The 20,467-nt window shown below is 25.6% G+C and overlaps 1 protein-coding gene across 2 annotated transcripts in view; it reads left to right on the top strand.

The window, feature by feature from the left end:
- Nucleotides 1–20,467, top strand: part of stumps (DBB domain-containing protein stumps) — an 83,384-nt gene that overhangs the window by 22,350 nt on the left and 40,567 nt on the right. For both annotated transcript variants that reach the window (XM_089174527.1, XM_089174526.1), the window contains exons 3-5: nucleotides 1,129–1,594; nucleotides 1,811–1,996; nucleotides 2,966–3,237. In XM_089174527.1, the coding sequence (XP_089030653.1) occupies nucleotides 1,129–1,594; nucleotides 1,811–1,996; nucleotides 2,966–3,237 (924 nt within the window). The remainder of the gene's footprint in view (nucleotides 1–1,128; nucleotides 1,595–1,810; nucleotides 1,997–2,965; nucleotides 3,238–20,467) is intronic.

Here is a 20,467-nt window from a genome sequence, read left to right as displayed (position 1 = left end):
TCTTCAAGGAGTAACAGCGCGTGGATCGTATTGGCGGAGGTGCATTTCCGGTGCAACCGAGTATACGTTCCTGGAGGGATACTAACGAAGCAGGGTAGTGGGGTAGAGTGGGGACTTAACGTACACAGCGTCCGGTCCATCCCTCCCCACTATACTCATTTTCTTCACTTCGTCCATAGCGTCCCATAGACAGTGGACACCATGCACTGCTATCAGAACAGTCCCAGGTGGACCCTCGTGCAGTCACTATAATACACTCTATGTTCGGTGAATTATTTCTATGGTATTCCGGTTGTAATATTTAAAAGAAAGAACTATACAGTATTCACCATAATCTAGAGAGAGTACAGTGTGTGATTAATTAAAAATAATTCTTTTCTCATATATATATATATATATGTCATTTGTATTCTGAAGAATGAACAATTTTTTGTTGAATCTTTTTGTAACATGAAATGATAAAATTTCAATCGGACAAATCGTGAATGCTAAAGTGGTATCAGTGAAGTCTTATAATTAAATCTTGTTAATGGATTCTTTAAAATTCCAATAATTTAACCGGATCACGTATCAATGGAATTCGATAATCTCATTGGAGCATTGAAAGAAAATCAAGAAATCAATGAAGATTACTTTTATTTGTATTTGCTAGTTAATCAAGCGTCAAATTAGTTCAATTATTTCTAAACGATCTAGGTGAAATTTAGAAAATGTATACACACCTGACTTTATCCATTTAGGATGAACGATAAGACTTGAATCATCTTCGTTCCTTGTGTTACACATAATATTCTAATAATCGAACTTTTTATTTATTGATTCTTAAGTAATTAAGACAAATATCGAAATATAATAATATTTTTATAAATAATAACGATCAAAATGATAATTTGTCTTCGTAATTAAACAAATAGTCAATTTAAAGCAGAAAAACATTGAAATATTTACAAAAATATTTCTAACAAATTCAAATTAAAATAATAATTAATATTGAAAAGATATATAGGAACATTAAAGTTACAATTAACATCAGTGTGTTCGATCAACAAGATATCGAAGAAAATCGAATAGTTGTTTATCGATTTATCAATTAGATCATCGGAACGTTGGTTGTCCGTATGTTTACAGACAACCCCTCGTATTTCTCGTTGTCGGTGTCAACGTCGTCGACGGGCACGACGACGACGACACCATCGTCAATTTGTCCATCCTCATCGACGAATCACACGCACCGTCACAGACACCCTGGCTTGACGGGTTTATTTCGACGTCGAGCTACCTGCAAAATGGGTGCCACGTCTTCAACCAGTGTGACATCAGCTTCGACAGCTAGTACTTCAACAAATCATCAGGAATCATCTAGTCATCGAATAAGTGGATCCAGTGGATCTACGCCGTCAACGCCAACTGAAGAAAGGGTACCCATGTTGTCCAGAAGCGTTGGAAACGGTGCCACATCCGGTCCGTTTAATCAAAGAAGAAGCTTTAGAAATTTATTTAGATCTGTTAGTGCAAATGATCACGAAAGGACTCAACAATTTCTCAAAGGTGATCCTAGACCCTCGGATGTTGCACCAACTTATTTACCTCACAGGTAAAAATCTATTTAATTCTAATTACCTATACGTATTTCTTTCCAAATTAATTGAAAATGATTATAAATTATAATTATATATTTGTTATATAAAAACACTCGTAATCTCAATAGTATTATACATCACATATGTTATATTATTTATTAAACAAATTCCATATCTTGTAATTATAATTTTATGATATCAATGACATAATAATCAAAATCTAATCACAGATCACATTCACACTCCGAGAACGACAGACGTCGTCCTGCTCGTAATAGACGAGTCCTCAAATCCGCTAGTGAACTTCTTTCAAACGATATGGTTTACTGTGGACTTTCCGGTGATGCCAACGACCAAGAAGACGATGACGATGAAGATTCCGCGGAAGAAGTATTTCTTGGTGTTGATGATGCAAAGTTAGTCAAATATTTTCTCTATTTTTATTAATATCATATAAAGGAATTATTGTTTATATCGCTTTCTTTTTCAATCAATTTCTAAAGTTTTACTACATAATTTTATATATATATGTTACCGTGAAAGGTTGAAATTGAAGAATGTCTAGATTGTTACTGTATAATGTCTGAAATATTAATGTATCAGAATGTACTGAAACATTTCGTGTTTCATCGACGTATTTGAGATGAATTAACATTCAACCATTTGTATCTTGACATTCTCCAATTTTGTTATTTCACGGTAATATATATATAATATACTAAGGGTGCCCCACCTCGCGTTGCTGTGGCTCACAATCAGTCCGATGCACACGTCTTTAAGTCAATTGCGATTATAAATAGAGATATAAACTATCCTATCTTTCAAGTTGAATGAGACTGCACACAGTGTGCAAAATTTGATTAAAATCGGTTCAGTAGTTTAGGAGTCCATTGCAGACAAACAACGTGACACGTAATTTATATATATATTAACCCTTTCGCTACGGGACGGATCTCCGCCGAGGTACTCCCGCAGTACGGCGCGCTACACCGAAACAGTGCACGGTGCACGCAACGTTCGAGCCGGTGTCGTAAGACTTATGATCGAGGCATTTGGTTTATTATTGAAGCCCGTAAAAAACAAATGATGCAAAACGAAAGACTCATGCGGCATGTTTAGAGTGAGATACTCTGTGCATAGCAACTGCAGGCGCTTATCATATATACAATTACGCGACATCTTTAGCGGGAGCGACTATAGTCGCCCATAGTACCTGAGCGGCATCACATGGAAAGCGACTATAGTCGCCCGTAGTACCTGAGTGGCATCACATGGAGAGCGACTATAGTCGCTCGTAGTAGCGAAAGGGTTAAGATTACCTACGTGATTTGTGAAACCAACAAGTCAACTATTATAAAGCAAGTATAATTTTTCATTGGTTACAGGTACTATAATTTGTCATCAACCTTGCCGTCACCGGGATCAGCGGCATCAGGTCAAAGAAGACACTCTGTCGGTACTTTTCTTGGAAAAGATCGAAATCATTGTTCCGGAAGAAGACCTACTCAAACAGTTGAAGTCCTAGTAGAACCTAGCGTTATGGCACCACCAATACCAACGGATGCAGTTGATGGTATCGTTCATGCCGATGACAGAAGGAACAGGTCGAATGATTGTCGATTAAGGCGTAGAAGACACAGAAGTTCATCAAGTAAAGGTAGGTTATATTATTATTATTTTTTTTTTCTTTTTACATCATATTGGTGATTGTTCGTAAAAATGTTGCCTACTAAAAAAAAAAATATTTCAAAGCATCTATCTTTTTTATTCGTACTATTCGTATTCTAACGTAATAGAACAAAATAGAATTGTAATAGGTGGCTTTATTTTGGAACGATTTAAAAACGACAGAAAGAGATCGACAGACCGGCATTCTATTTTGATTAATGTTCAATGATAATTATTATTATTATTATTATTGTTATTATTTTATACGGTCATTCAATAGACAAGTCGCGTGTTCCCACGGCGTGCATTTCGTGAACAGCTTACCCGCATAGATCGCAATCACAATAGTCTCGTTACGCGATTGACACGCTACATAATTTGCGAGTAAAGAATTAGAAAGAGAGAGAGAGAGAGAGAGAGAGAGAATTGTCAAATTGTGTCAACGAGTTGTACAGACTGATACGACAAACGATCAATTCTTCAGTTATGTTAACGCTCGATTTTATGAAAACGAATTATTTTCGTATTATTCATAAGCACGATGATTAGAGAAAATGAACGAATTCGAAAGTAAAAATATATTTTATTTTTTTGAAAAATATATTTATACAAAATCGGAGTACCTAGCTGAGACACGATAATTTCTAATAAATCATAAATAATGTATTATTTAAAAATATTAAATTATACGAGTATTATATGAACGATTTTTAATTGCAGTACAAATTTATAAGTTAATTATAAATTGTAATAATTATTTTAATGTTAATAATTTATATTACAATTATATTATATATAATATAACAGTATTATATATTATATATTTAATTAAATATAATTTAAAAAAATATATTATAAAATTTTATGTAGTAAATTATATATTAAATATTTTAATATTAAAATATTTTTAAAAAAGTATTATAATTATATTATATATAATATAATTTATAATTAATTTATAAATTAATTATTTAAATTTTAATAATAATAATTTTAATATTAATAATAATATTATAATTATATTATATATAATATAATATAATTATAATATAATATTATAATATAATATAATTATATTATACAATTTTATAATAAATAATATATTAAATATTTTAATATAAAAATATTTTTAAAAAAAGGAACTTATAATTATATTATATATATTATAATTTATAATTAATTTATAAATTAATTATAAATTATAATAATAATTTTAATATTAATAATTAATATTACAATTATATTATATATAATATAATAGTATTATATATTATATATTTAATTAAATATAATTTAAAAAAATATAAAATTTTATACAGTAAATTATATATTAAATATTTTAATATTAAAATATTTTTTAAAAAGTATTATAATTATATTATATATAATATATTTTATAATTAATTTATAAATTAATTATCTAAATTTTAATAATAATAATAATTTTAATAATAATAATAATATTATAATATAATATAATTATAATATAATATTAAAATATAATATAACTATCTTATAAAATTTTATAATAAATAATATATTAAATATTTTAATATAAAAATATTTTTAAAAAAGGAACTTATAATTATATTATATATAATATAATTTATAATTAATTTATAAATTAATTATAAATTTTAATAGTAATAATTTTAATATTAATAATAATATTATAATATAATATAATTATATTATACAATTTTATAATAAATAATATATTAAATATTTTAATATAAAAATATTTTTAAAAAAAGGAACTTATAATTATATTATATATATTATAATTTATAATTAATTTATAAATTAATTATAAATTTTAATAATAATTTTAATATTAATAATTAATATTACAATTATATTATATATAATATAATAGTATTATATATTATATATTTAATTAAATATAATTTAAAAAAATATATTATAAAATTTTATATAGTAAATTGTATATTAAATATTTTAATATTAAAATATTTTTAAAAAAGTATTATAATTATATTATATATAATATATTTTATAATTAATTTATAAATTAATTATCTAAATTTTAATAATAATAATAATTTTAATAATAATAATAATATTATAATATAATATAATTATCTTATAAAATTTTATAATAAATAATATATTAAATATTTTAATATAAAAATATTTTTAAAAAAAGGAACTTATAATTATATTATATATAATATAATTTATAATTAATTTATAAATTAATTATACATTATAATAATAATTTTAATATTAATAATAATAATATTATAATTATTTTGTATATAATTTAATAAATATGTTATAAAATTCTATAGTAAATTATATATTAAATATTTTAATATAAAAATATTTAAAAAAAGTAATATTTCTATATATATATATATATATATATATATATATATATATATATATATTTCTTGCAAAACTGATAGTATTACGTAAGATATATTTATTGCATACAAGGATCATAGATTATCGCAGTAAGGAGAAGATAAAGTGATCATGCAAAGGTTCATCCTGATCTAACAAATCATTTCGAAAGAGAGAACGTTTGCAAATATCACTGTTACGTTTCACGGAAGCAGGTGAACACGATTAAACGATGTCGTTGAGGGACGTTACTGAAAAGGTTTAACAGAAATAGAAGATTTATTATCATCATCTTTTCCTCTCAAAAGCTTAGTCAAAGTAACTACTTGGAAACGTATTTACTAACGTCTGAGGAAGGTTCACGCGATAATTCTACTTTCACGTCGCGTATTCGACTTCGAGACGCGAATCAAGATTCTCGGCTATAAGGGATATCCGGTTGATCTGCGATCAACTACACAGATTAAAAGAGAACTCATGAGAAGAGAACACAAGACAGATATAGAAAGTTAATCTTATTCTAAAAACACTCAACATTGTTCCAAATATAAATTAAATTATTTTATATATATATTAGAGTTTGTCAAAAAAATCAATTATTTTTTTTTCTTACAAGTGCCATGGGAAAATGGGTTGCTAGACATCTTAAAAAAATTCTCACCAAATATGAGCTCTTAATTTTAATAGGAAGATCCTCCGCATCGCAGTTTTTTATTTTTATCTCAGTCCAATAGAATAAAATTCATACCTCATTATTTATTGATTGTACAGAAAAATGTTCTAGACAAATTTTGTAGGGAATTTAATGCTCTACAAAAAAGGTATCTTCTATTTTTTCCGTAAATCTTACCATTTGAATGATATTGAAGATTTAAGTTTGATTATTTTAAGACAAATTTCATTTTTGTTTATGAATTTTATAACTCGACAATAAATGACTATTATAAAATGCGCAATACAAATTTTTGTAGAAAATTAAGTGCTCTATAAAAATGGTGTCTTATGTTTTGGCAATTAAATTAAGCGTTCAGAAGATATTCATCATCTAACTTTCATGTGTACTGATTTCTGTCTCTGAATATCTTAATATAATATATATACTAGGGGTGCCCCGCCACGTGTGAGCTGTAGCTCACAATCAGTTCGATACACACGTCTTTAAGTCAACGAATTACCTTATACCGCCATCTGTTAGAATCTTATCGAACTAACAGACATAATCATAACTCTTTGTTAATAAACAAATAATATTGTGATTATAAATTGAGATATAAACTATCCTATCTTTCAAGTTGGATGAAACTGCACACAGTGCGCAAAATTTTATTAAAATTGGTTCAGCAGTTTAGGAGTCCATTGCGTACAAACAACGTGACACGTAATTTATATATATATATTAAGATAAGAAGAAGAAGATAAGATATATATATATATATATATCGTCTTTAAGTCAACGAATTACCTTTTACCGCCATCTGCTAGAATCTTATCGAACTAACAGAGATAATCATGACTCTTTGATTAATAAACAAATAATTTGCAATAAAATAATATTGCGATTGTAAATTAAGATAAAAACTATTCTATCTTTCAAGTTGGACGAAACTGCATACAGTGTGCAAAATTTTATTAAAATTGGTTCAGTAGTTTAGGAGTCCATTGCGGACAAACAACGTGACACGTAATTTATATATATTAAAAAGATGAAAAGGAAAAAATAAATACCTAATCAAATTCGTAACATAGAAATCAAATCATATTTTATAAATTTATTTCATAATATATTTAAATAAATAAAAAAAACAGATATCTATAAAGTTTGATCTACGATGGTAGGTTAAACAAGACCAATTGATATAAGAAATATTAACAGTGAAATACAAATTTGATAGTTTCAGTATGAATTATTTCATTTCATAGTTGCAAAAATAATTATAACAATTGTGGTGATACAGTTAACAAAATTTGTTTATTAATATTATAGCTTAAATACAAAATATAATATATAAAAAATTAATATTATTATTATTTTTAATTATTTTAATTAAATATTATTAATTTATTAATTTAATATAACATTAAATTTATTATTTTTAAGTATTTTAATAAAATATTATTAATTTATTAATTTAATATAACATTAAATTTATTATTTTTAATTATTTTAATTAAATATTATTAATTTATTAATTTAATATAACATTAAATTTATTAATTTTAATTATTTTAATTAAATATTATTAATTTATTAATTTAATATAACATTAAATTTATTATTTTAAATTATTTTAATTAAATATTATTAATTTAATATTTTAATATAACATTAAATTTATTATTTTTTAAATATAATATATATTATTAAAAAATTAATCTAATTATTTTAAATTATTTTAAAGAAATTATTAATTTATTAATTAAATATTACACACATTAAATTTATTATTTTAGATATAATATATAATAATATTGAAATATAATTTAAACTTAAAATCAATGTACTTAATTTTTAAACTAAATTCCCTTATCATAATTTTACCCCCATAAAAATTTATAAAACATAGTATTAAATATTAAATATAAAATAATAGAACAAAAATTAGATAAATTGAAAAAAAAAAGAAAAAAAAAAAACAATTGTATAGGTAAAATATTAAAAACTTTGGATGTAGAACGTCCCCGGAAATTCCCTTTAGTATTCGATCGTCGAAAGTCATAGCTTTTTCCGTCGACGGGACGTCGAACTTGTCCAGAGAACCAAGAAGAAAATGTAAGAGAAGTGTTCGAAAAATTTACAACGTTAGATAGGTTCTGTATAACGATTGGCCGCTGAAAGAAATCAGTCACACGTGTACAAAAGCTTTTGACCTGCCCTTCCGATGGCCCTTCGCTTTGCTTGCACGTGCCGCACGTTTCGATGAGGGACCAATACTAATCGTCACTACTCACTTGATCGGTATAAACAACACGACACACGTAGAATAACCAATTTATTCAAGATATTGTATAATAATTTTCACATTCAACATATATTTCATTATTATACATATATATATATATATATATATATATATATATATATATATATATACAATTTTTGTTTTAATTTCAAATCATTTATTTTATTCCTATCGTTGTTGTTGTTGTTGTTATTAATATTAAAAAATTATTATTATTATTTTTAATTATTTTAATTCAATTATATATATATATAATAATAATAATATTATCATTTTATATAATTAATATATATATATATATTAATAAATAAATTTATTAATAAATAAGTATATAATTAAATAAATATTATAATTAATTTATTACTATATTATATAACATAAATTATAATATATAATATATAAAATAATAAATATATATATATATATATTAATAAATAAATTTATTAATAAATAAGTATATAATTAAATAAATATTATAATTAATTTATTACTATATTATATAACATAAATTATAATATATAATATATAAAATAATAAATATATATATATATATATAATAATAATAATATAATAAATATATATATATATATATATATATATATATATATAATATAATATTATATAATTTATATATAAATATAAATATATATAATATAATAAATATATATATATATACATAATAATAATAATATTAATAATAATAATAATAATAATAATAATAATATATCTTTAATATATATATATATAATTATTAAATTAATATAATAATAAATAAAATAATAAAATAATAATAAATAATTAATTAATAAATTAATTTATTAATTAAATATTAAATTAAATTTATTATTTTAGATATAATATAAATATATGTATATAATATTAAAATATAATTGGAATGTGAAAAATCCAATATACTTAATTTTTTAACTAAATCTTCTTTCATAATTTTACTCATACAAATTTATAATATTAAATGTAAAATATTAAATATATATTAAATAATAAAAAAGAAGAAATATATAAAGTGAAAAAAAAACAATTGTGTATAGATAAAATATTGATTATATGATTATTATTATTATTATTATTATTATTATTATTATTATTATTATTATTATTATAATTATTTATTACATGGTTTTAATACATGTTGAAATTTAAACTAAACAAATATCGAACGAATACATTTATCATTAATTGATTATTATCGTTAAAAATTAACTATTAGTAAAAAAGAAAGTACGCACAATTTATTTTTCCTTCTATTGAAATTCAAGCGGATCAGCAAATAACGGTTTTCAAAATGAGGTCGTTCGATTTTTTATTCTCTCTCTCTCTCTCTTTCTCTCTCTCTCTCTTTCTCTATCGTTCTGTTTTTAATTAAAGTCGGAAATGGTCCGTGAACTTTCCTACCATACCCTTCGAAAATTTTTATTCCAATTTCGTTCGTTCATTCGTTCGTTCGTTCGTTTTTCTGATAGACACACATTGACTTTCACAGACGTATGGACAAAAAATGAGGAAAGAAAAATACGTAAGTTTAAAAAACGTATTTTTTTGTTTTGTTTCTTAAGATTAAAACAAAAAAAAAAAGAACATAGAAATTGTCTCTCTTCCTGTCAACTGTATTTGGTTAAAAATAATCGAGACGTTCGTCCCCTTCGTGAATTTTTAAGACGTCCGGGGACGTCTCAAGGTCCCATCTCTCTCTTTTTTAAATATTCTATCTAAATATAGCCATAAGTAAAAAATGTATTAAACTATGAATATTTTATTCAATATTTCCAAACTTATTATGATAAATTATTTATCATTTTTTTTTATAGTATTATCGTCATATCAAAATCAAAATGATACTAATACATAAACGATTAGTAACAACGATACGTTCGAATTCATTTAAATAATATCGTATAATAATTTTTTTTCTTACAAATTATAAAATTATTCGTATGATGAAAAATTCAACAAAAAAAAAAAAAAGGAGAGAAAAAAATACACTTCTAATCTCCCATAATTATTTGTCTAACATTATACACGTCATAAACGATTAACAACGATACGTTCGAATTCATTTAAATAATATTTAATTTCTTTTGTAATAATCATAATGATTATTATTTTTATTAAATATTATATTAATTAAATATAATTATATATATTTACTAGGGGTGGGCCCCGGCCATGCGTTGCTGTGGCTTTTTTGACGTGAAAACTTCTTTAGAATCAGATTGATACGTTCATTTAATATCATTTTAAACTGTTTAATGAAGTCTAATTATTATTCACTTAAACTTATTTTAATAAAAGTTGACAAAGTGGAAACAAAAATTTAATTTATCGTAATGCCATTGGATGTACAATATTTTTGGTTGATCCTTCAGGAGTATACACAAACAAATTCGATGGTTTTTCAACCCTGGAACACGCAACATATAATTGGCCGTGAGAAAAGCACGGATTTTCTAAATCTTGACAACAGTGTCAATTGAGTAACTTCTTCAAACACTAATTAGATCATAATGTAATATTTCAATTAGCACACGATTTTTTGTAACACAATAATAACACGAAGAAAACGATAAGAGAAATATATCGAATATATCGAAAAATATAATATCAACAAAAAATATCGGCTAACTTCAACCTATAAACTTTTAAAATCGGTCCAGTCGTTTAGGAAGAGTTCAAGACATATAAAGAATTTAATTTTTTACGCACGTGTAAATTTAATAGAAAATTATATAAAATACTCACTTCAATTCTGCACTAAATTTGCAAAATTTAGAGTTTTTTATGCACACTTCAAAAATCTTCAAACACTAATTAGATCTTAATGTAATATTTTAATTAGCACACGATTTACAAACTGGAATCGAATAACTTCGATTATCGTCTCGAATATCGACTAACTTCAACCTATAAACTTTTTGCATAACAATTTATAAATAAAAAATTAATTAATTAAACAATTTTAACTGGATCGAATTGTCACGCTAAACCATTATCGAATCCACCTGAAGACACCCAAAAAATTTCATTAAAATCAGTCCAGCTGTTTAGGAGAAGTTCAATTACAAAAACGTGCACAGAAGAAATATATGTATATAAAGATGTATTAATACACGCACACACTTAATTATATATTTAAAAACAAAATTTATTGAAATGATATTTCTTTTTACTTATAAAAAAAATATTTTTTTTCTTTCAAACTATAAAATTATGATGAAGAATTAAAAAAAAAAAGAAAATATACTTTAAATCTTCCATAATTATTTATGTAACATTATACATGCTCACCTTATTTGGAACCTGTCGAAAGGGTTTTAAAACGGTGTCAACAGAGAACGGAAGTCAACCAGTCGATTTGTTGACATTGTCAAGTCTCGTACCCTCTGACTCTCTTTCTCTTTTCTTTCTTTCTCTCTTTCTTTCTTTCTTTCTCTCGACCCTGTTTTATTAGGTTCGCAGTGCTTGAACCCTACGAACGGAATAAATTGTGTACAAGAACGACGAAAGGATCGGTGCATCCGGTAAGCTGCTGCTGTTACATCCGAGGACCTATATAGTTGAAGTAGAAAAGGGGAAGGGAAGTGCATCTGGGCCAGAGGATGACATTAGTAAAGAGAGAAAGAGAGACAGAGAGAGAGAGAGAGAGAGAGAAAAAAAAGACAGATGGATAGTTGTCGTTCACGAGCGACATCGTTCAAACAAATCGTCCCTCTTCTCGATTTATTTACATTGTGTAAACGCACGAGAACTCTTATGATATTTCGCACACGATCTAGAACGATATTTCATCACATTTTCTCTCTTCTTAACTGTTGTACATATCATATCGTAAATCTGTCTTTTTCATAATACTCTTTCGTCGCACAATATCATGCCAATTAAGTAATTCTTCTTTTAAAATTTATTGGATTCATAACTGTGTTACTTCTCTTCAACTTTTGTTTTTATAGACGATGGAATATATTTTAACTCGTAATCGTACAATTTAATATTTTATTTAAAAGTTTTTCATATTCAATTTGTGGGATGCTATGAACCAATAATAAATAATTAAATAAATGAAATAGTACAATTTCAAACAAGTCAAAATGCATTAATAAATTGTTGTGTCTTTGTGAACGAATATAAATTCTTCTTTTAGAATTTATTGGATTCATAATTGTGTTACTTCTCTTCAACTTTTTTTTAAAGACGATGGAATATATTTTAACTCGTAATCGTACAATTTAATATTTTATTTAAAAGTTTTTCATATTCAATTTGTGGGATGCTATGAACCAATAATAAATGATTAAATAAATGAAACAGTAAAATTTCAAACAAGTCAAAATGCATTAATAAATTGTTGTATCTTTTTGAAAAAATAAATTGTTTTATATTATAATAAAAAAAAAAAATAACAAATATATTATTCAATGTTTCGTATTAATTTGAAAACTAAGTATGTGATCACTATGTGCAACTTAGGTTTTTATTTTCTTTCTAATTGCTTGCATCAAAGAGTTAAATAACGATTAATAATATTACATTTGTTTGAAATTAAACAATAACAAGATCATTCATACAAACACTATGAACATATTCTTTATATATATATTTTTTCTGTGCATGTTTTTGTAATTGAACTCCTCCTAAACGACTGGACTGATTTTAATGAAATTTTTTGGGTCTCTTCAGGTGGATTCTATAATGGTTTAGCGTGACAATTCGATCCAGTTAAAATTGTTTAATTAATTAATTTTTTATTTATAAATTGTTATGCGAAAAGTTTATAGGTTGAAGTTAATCGATATTCGAGACGATAATCGAAGTTATTCGATTCCAGTTTGTAAATCGTGTGCTAATTAAAATATTACATTCAGATCTAATTAGTGTTTGAAGATTTTTGAAGTGTGCATAAAAAAGCTCTAAATTTTGCAAATTTAGTGCAGAATTGAAGTGAGTATTTTATATAATTTTCTATTAAATTTACACGTGCGTAAAATATTAAATTCTTTATATGTTATGAACTCCTCCTAGACGGCTGGACCGTTTTTAAAAGTTTATAGGTTGAAGTTAGTCGATACTTTTTGTTGATATTATACTTTCCGATATATTCGATATATTTCTCTTATTGTTTTCTTCGTGTTATTATTGTGTTACAAAAAATCGTGTTCTAATTGAAATATTACATTAAGATCTAATTAGTGTTTGAAGAAGTTACTCAATTGACACTGTTGTCAAGATTTAGAAAATCCGTGCTTTTCTCACGGTCAATTATATGTTGCGTGTTCCAGGGTTGGAAAACCATCGAATTTGTTTGTGTATACTCCTGAAAGATCAACCAAAAATATTGTACATCCAATGGCATTACGATAAATTAAATTTTTGTTTCAACTTTTTCAACTTTTATTAAAATAAGTTTAAGTGAATAATAATTAGACTTTATTGAACAGTTTAAAATTATATTAAATGAACGTATCAATCTGATTCTAAAGAAGTTTTCACGTCAAAAAAGCCACAGCAACGCGTGGCTGGGGCACCCCTAGTTTTATATCATTTCTTTCTTTGATTTGATTTCTGGTTTTATCTGGGATATCTATAAAAGTGGTATATCTTAATACGATCAAAACAATATTAAATCATTCCCTATGGAAATTCTATAGAATCTCAATTATTCATTGTTTCATACCAATAATGTATTTCGAAATTATTAATCCGAATTAATGATAAAATGTATTATATTAACAGTTTTCATAAATAGCTTGTGAAAGAATTATTTGAAATCTTAATATTCATTTAAATACAATTTTATAAAAATGCGAAATCTTTATATATATATATATTTCTTCTGTGCACGTTTTTGTAATTAAACTCCTCCTAAACAGCTGGACTGATTTTAATGAAATTTGTGTGTGTGTCTTCAGGTGGATTCGATAATGGTTTAGCGTTACAATTTGGTCCAGTTAAAATTGTTTAATTAATTAATTTTTTATTTATAAATTGTTATGCGAAAAGTTTATAGGTGGAAGTTAGTCGATATTCGAGTCGATAATCGAAGTTATTCGATTCCAGTTTGTAAATCGTGTGCTAATTAAAATATTACATTCAGATCTAATTAGTGTTTGAAGAGTTTTGAAGTGTGCATAAAAAATTCTAAATTTTGCAAATTTAGTGCAGAATTGAAGTGAGTATTTTATATAATTTTCTATTAAATTTACACGTGCGTAAAAAATTAAATTCTTTATATGTTATGAACTCCTCCTAGACGGCTGAACCGATATTAAAAGTTTATAGGTTGAAGTTAGTCGATATTTTTTGTTGATATTATACTTTTCGATATATTCGATATATTTCTCTTATCGTTTTCTTCGTGTTATTATTGTGTTACAAAAAATCGTGTGCTAATTGAAATATTACATTAAGATCTAATTAGTGTTTGAAGAAGTTACTCAATTGACACTGTTGTTAAGATTTAGAAAATCCGTGCTTTTCTCACGGTCAATTATATGTTGCGTGTTCCAGGGTTGGAAAACCATCGAATTTGTTTGTGTATACTCCTGAAAGATCAACCAAAAATATTGTACATTCAATGGCATTACGATAAATTAAATTTTTGTTTCAACTTTTTCAACTTTTATTAAAATAAGTTTAAGTGAATAATAATTAGACTTTATTGAACAGTTTAAAATTATATTAAATGAACGTAGCAATCTGATTCTAAAGAAGTTTTCACGTCAAAAAAGCCACAGCAACGCATGGCCGGGGCACTCCTAGTAATATTATATTTGTTTAAAATGAAACATTAACAAGATTATTCATACAAACACTATGCACATATATATAAATATATATATATACATCATTTAATCGTTTAAGAGAATTTCAGAACGTTTCTATTGTTAATGAATATTGGAATAGGATCCTATTGGTGCATAGATAAATAGATCAAATGTTGGGTACCGTTGATTATAACTACAAGCATAATAGAGTTAGTCATGTAAATAACACTTCCAATAGAACCACTTCAATGATTGCGATCGGCATTGTTTTAACGCGTCTCCTAGTCAAGCATAAACTTCGATAATGGGATTTGCCATTGTATCGATAACTCGTATATACCTAACAATGAAAACAATTTCAAATATCGAATATTTACAATATTTTGTTAACACATAAATGTTACTTCCTATTATTTTACATTTTTTTCTTTTTTTAATAATTTGTTTCAAATTACTGCATCATAATAATAAATAGAAATATTATATAAAACAATCATTACAAACTTTAATTTATATATAATAATTATTTTTAATTATATATTTACAAACAAAATTTATTACAAAATAATATTTCTTTTTATTTATAAAAAAAAAATTAAATTATATATTTTTATATATTATTATTAGAAATATATATTAATAAATATATATATATATTTATTTTATATAATTATTATTATTATTATTATCATTTTATATAATTAATAATATATATATATATTATTAATTAATAATATATATATATATATATATATATATATATATATTATATTATATTATATATTATAATATATTAATAAATAAATTTATTAATAAATAAGTATATAATTAAATAAATATTATAATTAATTTATTACTTTATTATATAACATATATTATAATATATAATACATAAAATAATAAATATATATATATATATTACACTACAATATAATGTATATTGTAATAACAATTTGAATACAAATATAAATTGTATTGGAGGCACGATTGGAATAGATAATATATATATATATATATATGTATAGTGTTAAATGAGCAAAACTGAGAAGAAAAATTAAGCATTCCATAAGCAATGTCTGTTCCATCTGCATATATATTTACCGGTTATACTTCCTGATGTCGCACGAGCACGGATTCACGATTTCCGGTGGCAGCAACTCTCCACTCTCGGTCCCGTCCACACAACTACGCTTCCGGAAGTTGAAGGAACGATACTCTCGTCCAATCGCGATTCGTTCATCGCATACTCGCGAGTATATACTCTATCAAATCGCGAGAGAGACAAGCACGAATGAAAATTTCAATCGGACTATAAAATCTCATTTGAATAACTGCCCGAATGATTTATTATTCCCTATGGAAACCTGCGAATGTGTTCTTATCGATTATTTTATTGACATTCTTTTTATTTTTTCATCTTTTCTATTTAAAGAATGAAAATCGAATGAATTTTAATCTAAAGTTTTTTTTATTGGTGATTATTTTGAAAAAAAAAACAATAATTTTCCACTCAATTTTCACACATATAATATATATATATAATATTATATTATATTATTATTATTATTATTATAATATATAAATATTATACTAGGGGTGCCTCGCCACGCGTTGCTGTGGCTCACAATCAGTCCGATTGTGATACACACGTCTTTAAGTCAACGAATTATCTTATACCGCCATCTGTTCGAATCTTATCTTATAAACAAATAATATTGTGATTATAAATTAAGATATAAACAGTCCTATCTTTCAAGTTGGATGAAACTGCATACAGTGTGTAAAATTTGATTAAAATCGGTTCAGTAGTTTAGGAGTCCATTGCGGACAAACAACGTGACACGTTCTTTATATATATTAAGATTATAAATCGATCAAAATTTATTGAACGATTCATTATTTACAGAGACAGGTTATAAATAAATATAACAAAAAATCCGTTTTAATAGAAATAAATAATTAATAATAAACTCATTCTTCAATAAATAAATTCTACAATACAATATAAAAATGAAAGAAAATACTTAAATTCGTATAATATTGTTGAAAAGTTAAACAAATCGAAAGATCGAATCTGCAACAATGTTTGATTCCAAATATGTTTTTTGTTTTCGTTTATACTTTTGTTATCTTTATGCTTATTGTTTTTCTTTTATATTTTTATTAAAAATTACATCAACTACTCACGTAGTATATCTTGCGATTTGTTATCCAGATCATCGCAGGTACTGCGAGAGTGATACAAACATCCGGGAGTTTGTCTATGGCTTTCAAAGTTTAACGTAAACGACCCTTACTGAGAGATTTTAGCCAGCATCCGATCATGCGTAGAATTTTAAACGAGTCTCTCCCCGATTTCCTTTATAAAACAGGTTAAAATGAGAAGTCACGAATGTTCATCCCCCTAATTCGTATCTGTAAAAAGATCTTTTTGAATTATATTTGACAAAAAATTGACAAAATTATTCAACAAACATTATCAACGACCAAACAACGAAAATTCAATCTTCTTGTTCTTCCTTATTTTTTTTTTTTTATTTTTTTTCTTGGACAATTTTTTAACATCGTTCATTCGAAATAAAGAAACAATATTTCGTGAATTTTTGTATTAAAAAAGAAAATCCTAACAATATCTAATCTTCATCATTCTAAGCATTATTTACGTATGGAATTCGAGAGTCGAAACGGTCAGCAAGTACCTAAATGAGACGTGATTGGTCAATACGCGATGTCCGGCAACTACGATTCGTTCGGTTAACCGGAAGTCCACTCTCGGTACTCTTCGATAATAATAAAGTATTTATATAAGTTGGTATTATCTCTCTCTCACTCTCGAAAGAGAGAGAAAATGGTATATACAGGTAGCCCTCGTAGAACGCGGTATCTCATAACACGGCATTTTTTTAGGAACCTATCTACCGTGTTATATAGGAGGGTTACCTGTCTTTAAAAATACTAAATATATAAATGTGTGTGTGTGTGTGTGTGTGTGTGTGTGTGTGTGTGTGTGTGTGTGTGTGTGTGTGTGTGTGTGTGTGTGTGTGTGTGTGTGTGTGTGTGTGTGTGTGTGTGTGTGTGTGTGTGTGTGGAATGAAAATAAATATAAAAAAAATTATTTTAACACTTTCTATTTATAATAAGGTTTAAATATAATCACACACACACACACACACACACACACATATATATATATATATATATATGCAATTACAAACAAATTGGAAATAGAATGAGATCCGTTATATTTAATATCGTGTATATAGTGTAGCATATTTATATGTTATTTTGCACGGGGTATAACATGATCGTCGATTTGATTGACAAACTAGCGGTAAATAACTTCGCATTGTGAATCTCCAGAGCAACGTCTTGACGAGTATCACGAACTGTCTGTCTCGTTGTACGAGCCGGCATAGTGAGTATAAAGTCGCGCCTATTTCTGTTTTTACAGCCGCCCCTTTATTATTTTTATCTTCTTGCTGGCCGCTTATTTTCGTGTTCATATGCATTTTCTACGGTGCATCGACTCTCCCTTCCCCCACCCCCCCACCCCCATCCCCTATAGTCCTCTTCTTCTATTTTTATGACGTCTACGGGGGAGTTAGTATGAAATTAAAAGAAAAAATATAAACGAAAAGACGAAATAAAAAAAAATAAAAAGAAAAACATCGAACATAAAGAAGGAGAAAAAAAAATAGAAATTTACAAAGAGAAAAAATAGGAAAAATTGCGAGCATAACTTCACACGAATAAGTATTTACAAATTCTACAAGCATTTCAGTGCCCTTTGCGGTGTTTATTCTTTTGATGTATTCAACCATCTCGATATATTTTCGACTTCTGGTAGAGAACCATCAAAGAAAAAAATTGTTTTTTTTGTGTATGTATATGTACGTGTGTTCCACGTGGCATAAATATAAAGAATTAGGACTTTGTCATATATATTTTACTAGGGGTGCCTCGCCCCGCGATGCTGTGGCTCACATTCAGTCCAATACACACATCTTTTAGTCAACTAATTAAATTATACCTCCATCTGTTAGAATCTTATCGAACTAACAGAGATAATCATGACTCTTTGTTAATAAACAAATAATATTGCGATTATAAATTGAGATATAAACTATCCTATCTTTCAAGTTGGATGAAATTGCACACAGTGTGTAAAATTTGATTAAAATCAGTTCAATAGTTTAGGAGTCCATTGCGGACAAACAACGTGACACGTAATTTATATATATTAAGATAAATAAATCGAACACTTTCTATTATATTTCTGTTTAGTTTTCTTTTTTTGTTTTTTTTTTTTTATAGAAAAATATATTAATTGTTTTATATTTAATAAGATAATTTTTTATATTTATGTATTATTTCTTTTATAAAAATACTTGTAATCTTTTAGAAGAGTTTGAAGAGCGTTGAAAGAGTTCATCTATTCTATTATATTTCACGCGAGACTTTAAAAAGAACACGTAAAAAGATATCGGGTTATTCTACGATAGGAAAAAGTTCTATTTACTTTGAGGGTGGAGTCAGAGAGCGTATCTTACGTTAGTGACAAACGTGCCTTTGAGATGTTTACCACCAGTTATTCGATGATCTTTGCTATTCCTCTTGAATTTATCACTAAAAGAAAACTTTTATGCCCCGTTACATTAAAAACGATATATGGTATCTCTATTTCTTTTTTTTTTTTTTTTTTTTTTACAAGGATACATTTCAAAGTAACTTATCTTTTTCTTTTTTTCTTTTGTTATTCTTCTCATCTATACAGTTTTTTTTTTTTTTTTTTTTTTTTCATTAAAACTACCATTCATCAAAGTTGACGTATGATGACAAAAAAGTAATAAAGAATATTACGGAATAATATTATTTTAATACGATAGGATTCACATCGATTTTTAAAGTAATAAGAAAAATTTGTAAAAAGACAAAATACAGAAAAAATTAAATCAATACATGATTGATTATAAAATCGCGAATACAAAAATATGTAGAAAAATGGAAGACCAAGAAAAAAAAACTTATATTGATTTTTAAAGTAATAATATGGAGGTTAGAGGTGAGGAGTAACATCTCTGTATATGAGAAGTGTCCGTCGAAATGTATGCAATAT

Source organism: Polistes dominula, unplaced genomic scaffold (assembly GCF_049000335.1).
Source record: "Polistes dominula isolate Pdom_NZ unplaced genomic scaffold, Pdom_raw_medaka contig_68, whole genome shotgun sequence".
NCBI classification, from domain to species: domain Eukaryota; kingdom Metazoa; phylum Arthropoda; class Insecta; order Hymenoptera; family Vespidae; genus Polistes; species Polistes dominula.
Note: the sequence above shows the minus strand (reverse complement) of the source record. Positions and strands in the feature narration are given on the sequence as shown.